The sequence below is a fragment of the Aplysia californica genome, unplaced genomic scaffold (genome assembly GCF_000002075.1).
Source record: "Aplysia californica isolate F4 #8 unplaced genomic scaffold, AplCal3.0 scaffold00568, whole genome shotgun sequence".
Lineage (NCBI taxonomy): Eukaryota > Metazoa > Mollusca > Gastropoda > Aplysiida > Aplysiidae > Aplysia > Aplysia californica.
The window spans coordinates 301,283-318,686 of NW_004797838.1; the positions used below are offsets into that span (position 1 = coordinate 301,283).

At 41.4% G+C, this 17,404-nt stretch overlaps 2 protein-coding genes across 2 annotated transcripts in view; one reads left to right on the top strand and one right to left on the bottom strand.

Moving 5' to 3' along the window:
• LOC101856836 overlaps positions 1-8,700 on the bottom strand; it is a gene marked incomplete in the record, with an annotated part of 13,395 nt that extends 4,695 nt beyond the window's left edge. Inside the window, 3 exon segments of the mRNA XM_005107001.3 lie at positions 2,154-2,269; positions 2,758-2,808; positions 8,387-8,700. Of these exon segments, the coding sequence (XP_005107058.2) occupies positions 2,154-2,269; positions 2,758-2,808; positions 8,387-8,643 (424 nt within the window).
• Positions 8,701-15,860: 7,160 nt separating this feature from the next.
• On the top strand, positions 15,861-16,547 carry LOC101857053 (histone H1-delta). Its single transcript, XM_005107002.3, has one exon. It carries the CDS (start codon positions 15,905-15,907, stop codon positions 16,472-16,474), a length of 570 nt encoding a protein of 189 aa, XP_005107059.1. The 5' UTR covers positions 15,861-15,904; the 3' UTR covers positions 16,475-16,547.
• Positions 16,548-17,404: the final 857 nt, after the last annotated feature.

Consider the following 17,404-nt stretch of genomic DNA (forward strand, 5'->3'; position numbering starts at 1 on the left):
CTCTCTCTCTCTCTCTCTCTCTCTATGTGTGTGTTCTTGTGTATGTGTGTCTCTGTCTCTGTGTCTCTCTCTATCTGTCTGTCTGACCCCCCCCTCTCTCTTTCTCTCTCTCTCTCTCTTTATGTGTGTGTGTGTGTCTGTGTCTGTGTGTGTGAGTCTGACTGTCTGTCTGTATCTCTCTCTGGTCTCTCTATCTCTGTGTCCCTCTCTCTGTTTGTCTGCTCCCCACTCTCTCTCTCTCTCTCTCTCTCTCTGTATGTGTGTCTCTGTGTGTATGTGTGTCTCTGTCTCTGTGTCTCTCTCTGTCCGTCTGTCTGCCCCCCCTCTCTCTCTTTCTCTCTCTTTCTGTGTGTGTGTGTATGTGTGTGTGTGTGTGTGTGTGTGTGTATGTGTGTGTGTGTGCGTCTGTCTGTATCTCTCTGTGGTCTCTGTCTCTCTCTCTCTGTTTGTCAGTGCCCTCCCCCCCCTCTCTCTCTCTTGCTCTCTCTCTCTCCCTCCCTCTTTCTCTCTCTGTATCTCTCTCTCTCTCTTTCTCTCTCTCTCTCTCTCTCTCATATATATACATATAGAATGTGTTCAAAGTAGCCGCAGCGACAAATGCGGGATGTGTGAGGCAGAGCCATTCGAAGACCTGTTTTTATTTTGATGAAAGTGTAATCTGGGTGGCTTTCGGCTATCGAAACCTGCTCATCTTTTATTGCCGTGGTTTCCTTCCCAAATATCTTTTCAAAAATGTCGTCAGTTTCGAATGCTCGGCGTACGGTCATGTATGCAGTATTTCGATTGATTTGCAACTGTTTAGTGAGCATTATGTAATCGTCACCTTGCAGAAAGGCTTCTCGTATACCGGTATTCTCTGTTAATCCTCGAGACTGGCTCTCTGTATTATTTGATTTTTTGTCAGGCATGCTTAATTATGTTGCTGGTCTACCTTGTAAGATCTGTTACAACGGTCGAAGTGTTGGACCTAACAAAAAGAGATGACGGCAGCGGTTAGATCTAGATCTAGATCTAATCTAGAGATCTAGAATCTAGATCTAATCTAGAGATCTAGAATCTAGATCTAATCTAGAGATCTAGAATCTAGATCTAATCTAGAGATCTAGAGATCTAGAATCTAGATCTAGACAGCTGACGGAGAGAGATAAGAACAGTAAACAACGGATGTAGCTAAGAGACAGATTTGAACTTTCAATTCATTGCTGCATTTGAACTCCCTATTTGATATATGATCTATGATCGGGAAAAAGTGTAGATCTAGATCTAGAGAGCAGACGGTGAGTATTGGGTGCTTTTTCGGTAGTCCCCCCCCCCCCCCTTTTTTTTATTTGAGCCTAGATCTACATCTAGATATATATAGATCTATACGTTTGATGCACAGCGATCTAAGATATCAAACCTAACAAATTCAGGAGGGCATGCCCCCCTGAAACCCCCCACCATATTTTTATTATGTCGGGGGGGGGGGGGGGGGAGCGCCCCCCTGAAACCCCCCGAGGCGTACTGGCGAGTAACAATTGCTGGGTGGGAACAACCGAAAAAGCGCCTAATATTGAATGCGAGAGTCGTGAACAGTAAACAATGAGCGTCGCTAAGAGACAGGGTAGCTTCCCCTCAATCGGAGACCATGGTTACATCATAGCTTCGTAGTTTTTCGTATTGTTGAATTTGAACTTTCCTAAGCTGCATTTGAACATATCACTCGCATTCTTCTTCTTCTGGTATCTTGTCTGGAACAGACATTGTCGATCATGGCTCTCCATCCAAATCTGTACCAGCCAACCCCAGAAGGTCATGTTGCTACCGTTTTCTGGACCACGATTTCAGACTTTCAACTAATGTGATTCTCTGCCTCGTTTCCCCTCGGATCATTCTTTCCCATGATAGATATAAGTATATTCCAGGCCCTGGCGGTCGAGATGTCATAAAAATTGTAGTTGCCTCTTTCTTATAGTTCTGATCATTGACCTCTTGGTTCGCATCTTTCAAAACTGATTCATTTGAGCTTTTATCCATCCATCCATGAAACTCTCATCATTCTTCTGAGAAACCACATGTCTACCGCTTCTAGTTTCTTCACTGTTTCTTTGTTTAGTGTTCATCAAAACTTGCATACGAATGTGTAAAGTGTAAAGATTAAAGAATAAACTCACCAGACTGGGGAAACAACTCGTGGTTGTGATCAGAGCAAACGCTGTTTACAATCAGACGATTGTGCTTTCTTTCCGCCGACAACGAAACTTTGACAGGGCAGCCCTTTTTCAGAGATCTGACAGGAATAAAAAAAGACGACAGATCAAGAAACTGTTACAAAAGCAGCAAAATTTAGATCTAGATCTAGTTGTCTTCCTTATTCATTTTATTGCCATTAAATCCAGCGGCCTTTCTTAGATTCTTGACATTAACAGAGGGGAGACATTACAAAATCCACACCTGAAGCCGTGTTTCCAATAAGATCTAAAGCTCTAGAGCTTACATGCCCTGGACACTCTCAGTTGGAGGAGATTTCTGATTAATTTCTATTGCGGTACTCAAAAAATTTTTTTTAAAAATAATAATTTAAAAAAGAGAGACAAAGGGTAGAAACGAGAAGCCTGAGAGTGCAACACTGTTGACTTTAGGAAAATCCAAATCGTAAACTATGTGCATGCGTCATTTAGGTTGGGTTTTTTTGGACATTTCAGTTCCTGCCTCTCCAGGTTTAAAACCGAGAGACGAAAATGATGATGTTCAAGTTTTTTGTTTTAAATCACTTACGTGGACAGTTTTGATGTGCCCCTTGGCTTGAATTCACCTTCATGCTTGCATCTGAAAAATTAATATATTGTATTAAATTTAGATATAGATCTAGATCTAGCTCTAGTCTACATTGTACATCACTATCTTAACTTTACAATAAAAAGAGGATTTTGCACCTGAAAAATAGCAAAGTGCCTTATACTTACATCTAGATCTAGATCTTGGTCTAGCCTATAGCGGCTATACATGATACATAGCATAGATTGTACATGACTTAATTCTATCTTAACTTGACAATAAAAAGAACTACAGTCGAACCTGCCTTAACGGAAACCTGTATAAAACGGAAACCTGTCTTAACGGAATCTCCCGTTCCCCGTTGATATATTCCTCTTTAATTACCTGTATAAAACGGAAACCTGTCCTACGTGGAAACTAATTTTTTTGTTCTTGTGACGGCAAAAAAATGGCGCTGACTCAGCAAAATTTCTTGATATTTTATAAACAGTGTTTCAACAAAACCAATAAAGATAGAAGCCTCATACTTCGTTTATTTGTTATTTATTGCTTGCTTCTCCTCCTTACAGAATCAGATTTCAAATATCTATCATACATTTTCAAAATTTCACCCTCACTTTGACCAATGTTCAGAATTCCATTATTAGGTGATGCTGCCACGCAAAAATGGCAAATAACTCAAAACAGAATCAATATTCAGGAAAAGTGCTTCTGTAAGGAGGAAGGCATATATCTTGGGAATAATGTGTGAAAATTTCCATGAAATCTGACAGTAATTGAGATATGCTTTCTATAAAGTTACCAGTTAGCCGAAAATGCAATTTCGAGAAAAACGCAAACAAAGTTTTCGAAACATTATGCAATCACAACCATCTCAGTCTTCACTAAAAACCAATATATTCAGCAACATACACCACATTTACATCATACTATACAGCACCTGGAGGCTATTTAAAAAGCTTTTTTGACAAGTTTTTACATCAATTCCATGCCCCCCCCCCCCCCCCAACTGTCCTCTCACAATTGAATCTCCGCCCCAAAAATGTAAACTCTCATTTGTGTTTCAGTTTCTGTTCTTTTTTTTATGGGAGAAGAAGCGAAAATATCTATGTAAGGTAGTGTATACATTCAAGGGCTTGTGTGAAAATGTCTATCAACTCTGACTGTACTGTAACTTTCTGAGATCTAATTAAAATAATGGAGCAGATTTGTCAGAAAAGTCATTCTGATAAAAAAGCAAGTAAAGATTTTGCATACCGACATGCCCGTCTATGTTAATGCTCCCAAACTGAATTGTTTAGGTAAATTGGGTTTGTTGTTAATCTTTTCCACATAAAGAAGTCTTTAAATGATTTGGCAGGTGACTGCCTTTCTTAGAATTAGAAGAGTCGAGGAGACTTTGTCGAGCCAAAAAAAAACAACTGCTACCTCCCCTTCATTTTCTTCCCCAGTGTTTTGGTGGAATCTAAGACTATGCAACCAAGACAGGCACACTGTAAGTGTAAGCTGGCACTACATGATACTATTGATACTATCTAGATCTATATATTTTCTCAATTTATTTTATCCTAGAGCTATATTCTGCACAGTCGCTTCTTTCAATCTTGCTTGAAGGGGTTAACCGACTTTGGGAACACCGGTCTGCGATTTTTTTTTAAACCCAATAATAATGAAGTAAAAATAAATTATTAAGCATTTGTAGGCTGTTTCAATTTGGACAGTTTGATAGGTTTATATTTTCCATTAGATCTACCTGCAATACCACAAATGCAACATAAAAGTCTTGAGCTGTCAAAGGAAAATTTTTCTGTTAAAATTAGATGATTTAAATTTATATTGCAACATGTCTGCCTATATGCCGTGCAGTCTCAGCATTGAGAAGAATAGGACTGACTTGGTGCTAGCGTGTCGTACGAGGCGACTAAATGGCGAACCAGGTAGTGACTCCTGAAACAGACTCATCCTGCCTCCTGGTGGGGGGTTGAGTCACGAGGCTAACAACCTCTTTCGTAAAAAGAACCTGTTACAGACACACATACAAGCAAAAACCATTATCTCTGTTTGGCTGATCATGGATCTTCTCCAAAAGGAGAGTTTATGATGCAAGGCAGTGAAAGCCGAAAGGAAGCTGCTGGGCAGAAGCCTCCACCATCATCCAAGTCCAAGTCTCTTCGGATCGGCTCCTGAAACATTAGGACCCTTTCTGAGGCTGGAAAACTGCACAAGTTCTCTAAGAAATGCACTGATACCAACTACACATACTGGGAATCAGCGAGACCCACTTGAACCAGTCTGGACAGAAGCGAATGAAAGAGGGGGAGCTTTTCATTTATTCAGGAAATGACACTGATAGACCAAACAGGGAAGGAGTAGGGAAGATCATATCAAAAACAGCTCAAAAGACATTCAGGGGCTGGGAAGCACATGGTCCAAGGATCATCATGGCCTCATTTGGAATTAAGAAAGAACTCAAGGTAAGAGATGGTAGGAAGAAGGTCATAAACATGAACATCATGCAAGTGTATGCTCCAACCAATGATGCAGAAGTGGAGAATAAAGATGACTTCTACAATCGCCTGCAGAGCGTCATCGACAAACTACCAGGTAGGGACATCAACATTGTCATGTGAGATCTAAATGCAAAGGTAGGTTCGGACAATAGTCACAATGAGGAAATCATGGGCAGACACGGATTAGGAGAGGCAAATGACAACGGAGAAAGGTTCCAAAACTTCTGTACATTCAACAACTTGGTAATTGGAGGTACAATCTTCCCACATAAAATGATTCACAAGGCCACTTGGGTCTCCCCGGACGGAACAACGGAAAACCAGATTGACCACTTTTGCATCTCCCGAAAGTTTATACGCTCACTGGAGGACGTCCCAGTCTTACGAGGAGCAGACGTCGCATCAGACCACCATTTGATCCTTGGAAAGATGAAACTAAAACTGAGAAGATATGCACAAGTCACAGCTGGAAATCGTCTAAAGTATGAAGTGAGCCTTCTGAAAGACCCAGTAAAGAAGAATGAGTTCAAGTTGGAACTGAAGAACAGATTTCAAGCCCTTCAAGATCTGGATGAATGTGAAGTCAACGAACACTGGGATAAGATAAGAGAGGCAGTAAATGCAACTTGCCAGACCACCTAGGACCCAAAGACAACACCAGGAATGAATGGATTTCACAGAACTCTCTAGACAAAGTCAAAAGAAGAAGAGAGCTGAAGGCCCAAGTCAACAACAGCCGTACCCGAACTTGAAAAGGTTTGGAAAAAGGAGGAAATACCATCAGACCGGAAGGAAGGCCACCTAATCAAGCTGCCAAAGAAAGGAGACCTCAGAAAACAACTACAGAGGCATTACACTCCTGTCCATACCTTGGAAAGTCTTAAACAGGATACTCCTGGAGAGAATCAAGCTGGCAACAGATGAGAAACTTTGAGGAAACCAGGCAGGATTCCGCAAAAACCGATCTTGTGGGGACCAGATCGCTACTCTGCGTATCATTGTTGAGCAATCGCTTGAATGGAATTAACCACTCGTGGTCAACTTCATTGACTATGAAAAGGCGTTAGACAGCGTGGACAGGGAAACTCTGTGGAAACTCATGTGGCATTTTGGAATACCTGAGAAAATCATCAAGCTTGTGAAGGCCACCTATGATGGAACAAACTGCCAAGTCTTCCACGAAGGACAACTCTCAGAACCATTCCAGGTACAGGCAGGAGTGCGACAAGGATGCTTGCTCTCACCTTTTCTCTTCATACTGGCAATTGACTGGGTCATGAAAGAAGTCACCAGAAGCAAATGTAATGGAATACAATGGATCCCTTGGCAGCAGCTGGGCGACTTGGACTTCGCCGATGACCTTGCACTGCTCTCTCACACACATGCTCAGATGCAAGAAAAGACCAAGGAACTCAACAGCCTATCAAGGAGTGTTGGCCTACATATACATCCAGGCAAGTCAAAAGTAGTGAAGCTAGGAAAAGTTTCAAGCCCTGCTGTGACAGTGGAAGACACTCCCCTGGAAGAAGTGGACTCCTTTACCTACCGTGTCATCGATTGTAAAGGTGGAACCGAGGCAGATGTTAAAGCAAGAACTGCCAAGGCAAGGTCAGCCTTCAAGCAATTATCAAAAGTCTGGAAAGCAAGCAACATCTCACTGCGCACCAAGATTTGACTCTTTAACCCCAACGTCAAGTCTGTGCTCCTCTACGGCTGCGAAACTTGGAAGACAACGTAGACAGTACTGAATAAAGTCCAGACTTTCATCAACAGATGTATGAGGAGTATTCTAAGAATTAAGTGGCAGGATAGAATAAGAAATGAAGAGCTGTGGGAAAGGACAGGACAAAAGGATATAGAAGTAGAAATAGGACTAAGAAAGTGGCGACAGATGGGACACAACTTAACAAAGCCCAGCGGAAACATCACAAGACAGTTACTGCAGTGGAACCCACAAGGAGCACGAGGCAGAGGTAGGCCACGGGAAACATGGAGGAGATGCGTGGAAAGGGACATGAGAGAAATGAAGCTCACTTGGAACGAGCTTGGAAGGATGGCTCAGGACAGAGATAAACGGAAGGGGCTTGTATGTGGCCTATACCCTGCCAGGGGTGAAAGGCATTGATGATGATGATGATGTCTGCCTATAAGCCATGTAAACAAATGCTAATGCTAATCACTCTTAATTATAATATTTAATATAGAATTAAAATTTATAAAAAGTGGGACTCATTTCCTTGTATGATTTTGACTCAAAACACAAAGATCAGGGTACAGCTAAAATTGATGGATTTCACATGTGACGTCCGTTACGCTGTATATATCACAGCTCAATGTTTAAAGTCAACAGTTTTGCATTAAAGTATGTGTTTCAATGTGAAAACAGAGAAAACAAAAGGAAAAAGAAATGGCCTGAGTAGTTTTTACGTTATCTTAAAAAAACCCAGTAAAATTGTAACGGACGTCACAGGAACATTTGAGAGGTGAAGGGGTTATACACAATGGTATAACATCAGGAACAATGCTAAGATCTTAGAAAACTTCTTGTTGTTGATCTTGTTAGACTTACAAACAAAAGAAACGTCAGTTCTGGTGGTGATTTTTATTTATTATAACAAAACTCTAGATCTAGATCTAGATCTAGCTGAAAGGAAGGCAAATTTCTACAAGTACGAAAACTTGATCAAACATAAGTCAAGTCATAGGGTGGGTATGAATACCATGCGATATCTTCACTCTTCACTGCGGGTGGAGATAAAACAAAAAATCAAAAAGTATGTTACCCCTGAGGTGTTAGGCTATATGGATAAATGGATCTAGATATAGATCTAGATCTAGATCTAGAATCTAGATCTAGATTATATCTCTACTCTAAAGTAATGAGTCTAGATCTAGATCTAGATCTAGTCATTAATGGCTGTCATGTAAACAAACAGGACCGCATTAATTGTACAGGAGTGCCACACAAGATTTAGAATCTAGATATCTAGATATATCTAGATCTAGATCTAGAGTCTGGATCTACATCTATATCATATCTAGATCTAGATCTAGATCTAGATCTAGATCTAGAGAAATCTAGATTCTAAGTTCAACTTGACTCTTGACACTTGACTTACCTGAATGTTACTTTCCGGTAAACAAGACAATCCGCGTACTTCGACAGACCTTTCAGTCTCTGGTTGGCATAGCTGACCTGTTCAGAGCCGCGGCCCATTACTAGGCGCTCAAAAAGCTTTTCTTCTCTTTTATTTAGAAGCTCTTTAACCTCAGAGAAGCTGTTAAATGTTTGTCCAACAGTAATTGCTAGGCAACTCGTGTCATCTTCCATTTTGACTGTATCGTCTGCTGCTGGGAACTGGGAAGCATCGGTCATCACTCATCAGACCCCCCCAGCCCCCCAGTAACTAATCTAGATCTAGATATATAGATCTAGATCTAGATCTAGTATAGCCTAGTTGCCTAGCCAAGGCCTTGCCTATCACTCACTTCCTTTCCAAACAAATTCAACCAGGGGTCAGAGGTCACAATTCCACCAAGACACTATGACTACGTAGACCCCAATTGGGGTCTTCCTAGACACTTTCTAAAATTACACAGACAGAAGCGTCGGCCTACAAAAGCGATTGGTGAAATAAAGAAATTAAGCTTTTTGCAGCAAATTAAACTGTCTCAAAACTGAAAAAACGAAGGGCGTCTTGATCCTGAGAATATTTTAAAGAATCTTTTGGCGAAAACTGCATGTCGACGGATGCAGCCATTAAAAAGCCTTTTGAACAGCAAAATTCGGACACCCATAGGGCTAATAGGAGCTTTTGAACTGTAAACTCCTTGCGGCCACCACAAATAGATAATAGAAATATAGATCTAGAGCAGTGATGGGTACTCTTTTTCTCAGAAAACATGTAGATAGATCTATACCGTAAGCCTACAATGAAGTCCTCTTTAACCCTATCTGTACGTCGTGTTTTACTATCGTATCCATACGACGTGGGGGAACTGTGTGCCACCTCTTTCCAAACAGGAAATTTACTCGTTAATCCGATCCGTACGCGCTTTGCGTAGCAGTCTGTCAAAATGATTTTTGAGAAGTACTGAAAGTTTCAAAGAGATCTTCGAACTAGAAGTATTCTAAAATGTGAAGAATGCAACCCTCGGGGTACAAAATGACCCCAGGGCGTATACTGATAGGGTTAATCGAAATCTGTGGAACCGCCAGATTTTCTTCGGTTTAGATCTAGTGTTTAGCAGGGTATTCGTTCTAGGCAAGGAGTTTAGAACTACTGTAAACTCCTTGGGTCTAGGCTAGAGGGGTTGCTCAAATACATGTAGGCAGGCGGTTGGAGGGCGCCATTGGTGGTAGGTCCTACTTCTTTTCTTTTCTGTTTCCTCTGCTGTTTGTCTTTCATGTTTTTTCACTGCGCTAAACGATTGTTGTTGACAAGTTATGGTGTCGCCTGGCTTCTCTTCACTCAAACAAACAAACAAACAAACATACAATCAAGCAAAACGTGTGCTATTTTACCCAGAGATGGGCTGCATCTTTGGACAGGGCCTTCAAAACCACCGCCACAACCACCCTCAACCATCCCTAACGTACCCTCCTCTGCTCTACGCCGCCACTTTGTCCTCTCTCTCACTCTTGCTCTAGATCTATCTTACTTCTTTTCTGTCTCGCCTGTTCTTTGCCTCTCGCTCTATTCCCCTTTCTATCTTTGTCTCCGTAGATCTAGATCTATCACTTTCTCTGTATCTCTCTCTTTTTGTATCTCTCTCTCTCTCTGTATCTCTCTCTCTCTCTCTCTCTTCCGTCTCACTCCTTTCTCTCTCTCTCTCTCTCTCTCTCTCTCTCTCTCTCTCTCTCTCTCTCTCTCTCTCTCTCTCTCTCTCTCCCCCCCCCCCCTCTCTCTCTCAAAAGTAGTAGCAGACCATGGGAACTTCGAATGGAGGGCTCAATTGGACTTTCACTGTGTTTTATTTTTCTCTTCCTTACATATCATCATCATCATTGCCTTTCTCACCCTGCACGAGGGTATAGGCCACGGACAAACACTTTCCACATTTCTCTATCCCGGGCTAGCCTTTTGATGTTGTTCTATGTCTTCCCACTTTTCTGTACATCAATTTCTGTGATTCTTCTCCAGATTCCACGAAGTCTTCCCCATGGTCTCTTACCCTGTGGATTCCAACCTGCCAACACTTTCTTTTTTTTTTATGCAGCTGCCTGACTTTCTGAGAGTATGTCCAATCCATCGCCGCCGCCTTCTTCCTACCTCATCTCTAACTGGGATATGTCTTGTCTTCCCATAGAGCTACCTCCTTTTTAAAAATACATGTAGATCTAGTGTAAATTATGTGTCTTCCATAGGCTAGGCCTCTAGGCCTTCATAAGAAAAGTGTGTGTACTCCCGGAGGTCCGCGCAAAATAGATAAAAGTCGCGTCACGATGACATGGATTCCATGTTGAGAACCATAGCTATGGGGTACATAAAAGCGGAACCAATAAATTGGCAAAAAGATATTATTAATCCGCATACAGGGAAAAGAGGCTAAAACAGCACCTGGACATGGATGGCTGGTGCCTCTATAAATAAATCATTGATGGTCAGGTCAATGACATGGATGGCTGGTGTCTCTTAAAATAAATTATCGATGGTCAAGGCTTGAGGGGACATCCTCTGTTTGTCCAGGAAAACCCCAGCCTTGACGGATCGTTCAATCTAACGAGTCCAAAGTCAATATATATAGATCTAGGCTATGTGTCCACCTTTACGAGGATATAGGAGGAGCGAACTCAGTTCTGTATATCCGTTTGGGATATAGATCTACAGCCGTTCCGGACAGCAGACTTATACTGGGTGCCCATTGTGAATGAGTCGGGCTAAGGGTTTGTGTCATGATAGCCGCTTTGCTCCCTCAGTCTGGCTAGCAAACCGACCCGACCCGACCCGACACGATCATGCCAATGGGCACACGGTATAAGATCTGTTGGAGCCTCACATCTCTCCAGGTGAGTGGTTGGTAGGTGCTCTGATGCGGTTTGCTCCTTCTTTCCTATCAAACATCTATCGTCCTTATCTCTCATCCTTTTTTGTGTTTGTTACTCTCTTGTAAAATCTTTAATCTTCGGCACTTCTATGATCTTATTGTGTTGCAAGTGCTGTAAAACTATTACTAAAAACAAACTTTAAAAACATATGTCCAGGGCCAGGGGAACCAACCAGGGAGGATGGGGCGTCTGCGACAGGGAGCGTCGTTGGCGGTCCCAGCCAGTTCTGTCCCCATGGGTTTATGCACCCCGCATAATTTAGCAAAATTTGATTTAAAAAAAAAAAATTTTTTTTGAGGGGGGCATAATTTCTGATTACTTTTCTTTTATCATTCTTTGTTAAAATTAGCAGAATCGCATAATTTCACATTTTGGGGTTCAGTTTGCATAATTTCAAAATTTTTTTTGGCGTAAAACCGCAGGGACAGCCTGTAGGACTAGGGCCATGGTCAGCGAACATCCTGCAGGGCCCCGGCTGGAAATGACATCGACGTGTATACACGGCCCCTTTCAGGGCTATCACATTTCCAACTGGTAAAAGGATGGGTATTTACTGTCATCATCATGTTTTATTATATGACATGTTATATGTTTGTTGAAGGTAAAGATGTCGTAAATCTTCTTCTTCTTCTTCTTCTTCTTCTTCTTCTTCTTCTTCTTCTTCTTCTTCTTCTTCTTCTTCTTCTTGGAGCGAACTCGGATTCAACGAAAACTCATTCAACAAAGGGAGACAAATTCCCATTTTTTATTAATTAAAATCAATAGAATAACTTGGATTTAATGAGCACATAAATTGGCGAACTCGCATTCAACGAAGTCGCCTTTCAGGTCTCTCTCTCTCTCTCTCTCTCTCTCTCTCTCTCTCTCTCTCTCTCTCTCTCTCTCTCTCTCTCTCTCTCTCTCTCAGAAATGTCCAGTCCTCATCGACAGGTATTCTCTTGACGTCCTATTTCCCTTTTCCCCTATATATACATAGCTTTCAGGTCAAGGCTGTCCTGTGGAACTCATGAGAAGCAATCGCAAGCAACTAAGCAACATACGAGTTCCCCTCATTATGTTCTGCCATCATCCATTTATTGGCTGCACCATTGCAACCCCACTAAAATGAAGTTCAGTCGGTGTCGCCTTTTGCACCTGCTCGCATCAAAATTCCTTTTCGCTTCATAAACAACAATGAAGTAGCACAGAGCTGAGAAATTAGAATAATCGTTGCGAAAAGAAAATCTAATCTAAACACGTGAACAAGTATTATATAGGAATATTTTACTTTAAGCATTAGAATCTACTACCCGTACGTGCTACGTGCATGTAATTTACGTATATACGGCCATTCAACCCAACCTCTTTGTGTCAACATCTTCTTTGTCGCAATTCGCAATGTTTCAGGTAAAGTTTTTGCACCCTAGTCTAAGGGAGGCAAACGAGTAATTTCTATGGCGCTCGAGAGTTACTGCGCTTGTGGCGAGCTAAGTGCGTGTAGTTTCGACTGGTCTGGGTGGGTGGGAAGTGAAGACACGACGTATCATTAGACTAAATTAGATCTAGATCTATACCAATATAAAGGAGAAAAAGGGGACAAAGCAAAATGAAATACATATCAGATTCAGATTTGAAATTTTCAGAGACTGTCGAATAAAAATAAATAGGCTAACCATAGGAAATTAATTGCGAATTCTGTTAGTTTTCTCTTCATACGATGTTTAAAAAAATTAATCAAATAAATAGATAAAATCACACATCATTTTCTTCCGCAAACATAGACATGGACATACACAAACACACACTGTTTTCTTCCTTAGACACACAAACACGCACTACAAAACTATTTTTCATCAGCGATTACTAAAAGACAAAAGTAATTTTTTCTCTCCCAAATTCAGACATTTTTTTCTTGTTGTTATAGACAATGCGGCCGATAAACAATACACATCGGTCGCAATAATAATAAAAAAACAACCAAAACGTTTTCATCGCTAAATTCATCCTTCTGTCCATTGGCTATAGATAGATTCTGGGTCTTGCTCGTAACCGATGAAATAATTTTTTGATCCAGATGAGACGAATATTCCGACTAATTTAAGACACCATGGGGAAATTTCTGGTCTTGTTAATCAAGCAGGCTGTCCACAGCGCTCATTATATAAGCCATTCATTTGTTTGTTTGGTTTGAGTAAAAGTAGAGAGCAATCGACACCAGCATGGGCGCTCATAGTGCAGGAGGGAAACGCAGTAGATCTAGATCTAGATTCATCAGACAGGAACAGCAACAGCCGAGGCGAAAAAGAGTGACTACTCTAGGCCTAGCTTGAAGAAATTTTAAGCTAAATCCTTTTGGGAGAACAAATTAAATTAACCTCTCAAAACTTATCAAATTGAATAGGTATAGCCATCTAGAGACTAGTTATTCGTATTCATCGACAATTATTAAACTGAACACCCAATGCTCGACAACTGCATCTTTCTCTATACTCATTCTCGGCCGAGTCCCGTAAATCAGTGAGCCACACCCCCCAGCTTCCACCAAAATTTATCTTCTAGCCACGCATCAATTATCAAAGATTTAAAACGTACGATTATAATTATTTTTAAAATAGGATAATGTGAGATTTAAAGTACAGCAATCTCACAAATCAGATTATAGTGAACTTAAAGTAATTTCTATACGTCTTGATCACGGGACCTTTGGAGAACAGCCTACACACGGACACGTAGGCCTATGCTCGGCTAATCAACCGCACTGCTCATACAGCGAAGAGAAGTAAGAAAAAATTAAGTGTGTTCGTTGAAATTAGATACAGTGCGAGTCATACTGTAAAACGCTTCTTTCGCAAAAAATGGGAAAACGCATATTTTGTAGTATTTATCATGATAATCATTGAAAAATTCGATCTCTGTTGTTTATTTTCTCGTTGAGAAAATACCAACGTCCCAGGCCCAAATCTAGATCTAGCAATCGCCGCCATTGTGAGTGAGCAGTGTTTGTGAAGCAGGATAGGTCTAGTTGAAATCGAGAGGGAAATTACTTGCTCAAGAGGTGCACTCTGACACGCGTGCCCACGTGTTGGAAGAATAATCTAACAAGAAATAATTAAAATGTGTCATAACGAACAATAAAAACGAAGGACCGTCGCATGTCATGTATTGAAAACGGCCGCTACTTTTTTGGCCCTCTCTTCCGACCCATGAAGCTCCGCTGTGTCTTTTCGCATTGAAATCTTCCCCCGCCCTATAGGAAAAAGAAACCAACCTCCCTGAAAAAATCGACAAAATGTTTGAGTCCAAAACATTTTCATATTAAAACACCTAATTTAATCAATGCACAAACAAAATGGAAGCAAATAACTACCCAAGAAAAATTTAGAATCGACAAATTTGTTTCCATTCTACCCCAACACAGCAACGGGGAAACGACAACAAACGAAGCACATTCCAGCCCTGTCGGGATCGAAAATATTGATTTAATTACCGATTTATGCAACTCATATGTTAGCAACATCATGTACACTCTTACAAAGTTGAAATATATTTAAGATAAGGTTATTTCAAACGTATAAAAGACTTGCAGTGGTTTTTTTCTAACGAGAAAGCTAGGTCTAAATCTGTACTTGACGGGAAGGTCGCGGCCATTACGGGTTTCAAAGCTGTTTGTGTTGTTCTTTTTGTTGGGTCTACAATCGACTCAAACAGTCTTAATATTCTATTATACTTTGTCAGATAGATCCAACGATCACCAAAGTTATTTTTATGCATTCAGAAGTACGTTTTGTTGACGCAGAAATTATAATAAGTGATATTAGCGGGGTTGTTTTCAGTGAGAAGATACCTGTCCCACCGCCATTTTCGCTCTGGAAACCAGCACTTTTTGTTTTCGGGCGAAGTATTTAAAACGATGGTACGGGTACATTAAATTTGTTTTAAAAAATATTTCAATAATAAAAGATACTTTAGTAGCAATATTATAACATCCCACCGTTTAAAATGCCGGAGACAGGTATGAAAGACATAAAGAAGTGTAAATTCCTTGCGTGTCGTTCACTGCAACGGTCGGAAATGTGCTGGGTGGGGATACGAAAAAATAGTATTGAGCACTAAAAACAACTAATCATAATAAGAAAACAGTTTTAAGTCAAGATAAAATAAGTAAATAATCATGAAAAATAAAAAAATCAAGACTTTATAGTATAGAACGATTCGAAATTTAATTATTTTCAATACAGCGAAATGCTAACACCTGACTTGCACCGAAGGTAAAACTGAAATATGGGTGAAAAAATTGGTTTAAAATCGGAGAAACACAATGGAAAACATACTCAGACCACTTTACTAACGTTTTTAATGTAGCTTTTGTTCCAGTATACCTTTATAGTAAAGTTACATGATTAAAACTTAACGACCTTACACAAATCTATCGCGCGCATCGCGAACGGCGACAATCGCGTCGAACTCGAAACACTGTGACGTAGATGCTTTCTCGGACGTCCGCGCGGAAGGGTTATAAAAACGCAGCAACGCAGATTGAGAATCATTCGCCTTCGAGCCCTCTGAATTAGCACAACTTCGACTCGCAAACTTCACCACTCGCTTCACAATGTCTGACGCTCCCGCCGCACCCGCCGTCAAGGCCGCGCCCAAGAAGAAGGCAACCAAGCCCAAGGTTCCTGCCGCTCACCCTCAGTACAAAGTGATGGTTGCTGCTGCCATCTCCGCACTGAAGGAGCGTGGTGGTTCCTCCCGCCAGGCTATCCTGAAGTACATTCAGGCTAACTACAAGGTCGGAGATAATCCCACCGCCATTAACGCCCGCCTCAAGACTACCCTGAAGGCTGGCGTCAAAGGTGGTACCCTGAAACAATCTAAGGGAACCGGTGCATCTGGCTCTTTCCGTTTGGGAGACAAGAAAGTGGCTGAGAAGAAGCCCAAGAAGAAGCCTGCTGCCAAAAAGCCCAAGTCCCCCAAGAAGAAACCTGCTGCCAAGAAACCAGCAGCCAAGAAGCCCAAGTCTCCCGCAAAGAAGGCTGCCAAAAAGCCAGCTGCCAAGAAACCCAAGAGCCCTGCCAAGAAAGCGGCTGCCAAAAAACCCGCCAAGAAGCCAGCAGCCAAAAAGCCAGCAGCCAAGAAAGCAGCCCCCAAGGCCAAGAAACCTGCTGCCAAGAAGTAGATTGTCAACTACAGACGCCTGCTTCACGCCTCACAAACAGGTCCTTTTCAGGACCAACCCCAGTAATCCAGAAGATGGGATCTTCAATCTGACGTTAAAACCAAAACCATACTCGAACCTACTGCTTTGCTAATTCCTACTTTCTATTTCCTATCCTTTCTGCTTTTTTTCCCCCAGCTACTATGTCCCCTTTACGCTGCCTGTTTTCAATCTTCAGTATTGAAATCACTAGGCTACATGTATCACTATCTTCATCATTCTTGCCTCCCCAAGGCGGCCGGTTTTCTGTTGTCTGGGATCTTCAGTCTGACGTTAAAACCAAAAGCTAATCCCTACTCACTACTGCTCACAAACCTCCTGCTTTTCTAATTCCTACTTTCTGCCGTGCTATTCACCATCCTTTTTCAGCTACACTTCCATTCTCCTTTGTCCCTTTTCAAAAGCAAATCCTTGATGAACTGCCTCTTTCAATCAATTAAAACCGTGCGATTCTTTTTTTCATTGAAATCGCTACATGATTCATGATGTACATGTATCATCACTATCTTTCACTTTTCTACCGTAAACTTTATTTGGAACCACTGTCTCCCCAAGGCTGCCCCTTTTTTGTCTTGGCGCTTGGCACGACTGGTATTCCATTCCACTTCCAGGTGGCATAGATGATAGATAGCTTGGCGAGTTGGGCTACCGGACCCGCACATCGTGAGATTGCGTGTTTCGGCCGGGGATTTGACTTCAGGCTCGTTTTAGTTTTTTTTTATGTGTAAATAATGTAATCCAATTCTTGGGACTGCCGCCACTTTTTCAAGTTTTTGGGACCCCTGCTCCGAGGAGAAACATGTCAAACTACCTTTTGAACTTTTGATCAAGACGTGCTATATATCTAAGTCCTTCCGTGCTATATATCTAAGTCCTTCCGGAGATGGACGG

What these genes read in the sequence shown, in the direction of transcription:
- LOC101857053 (XM_005107002.3), top strand. Translation starts at nt 15,905, where the DNA reads ATGTCTGACGCTCCCGCCGCACCCGCCGTCAAGGCCGCGCCCAAGAAG.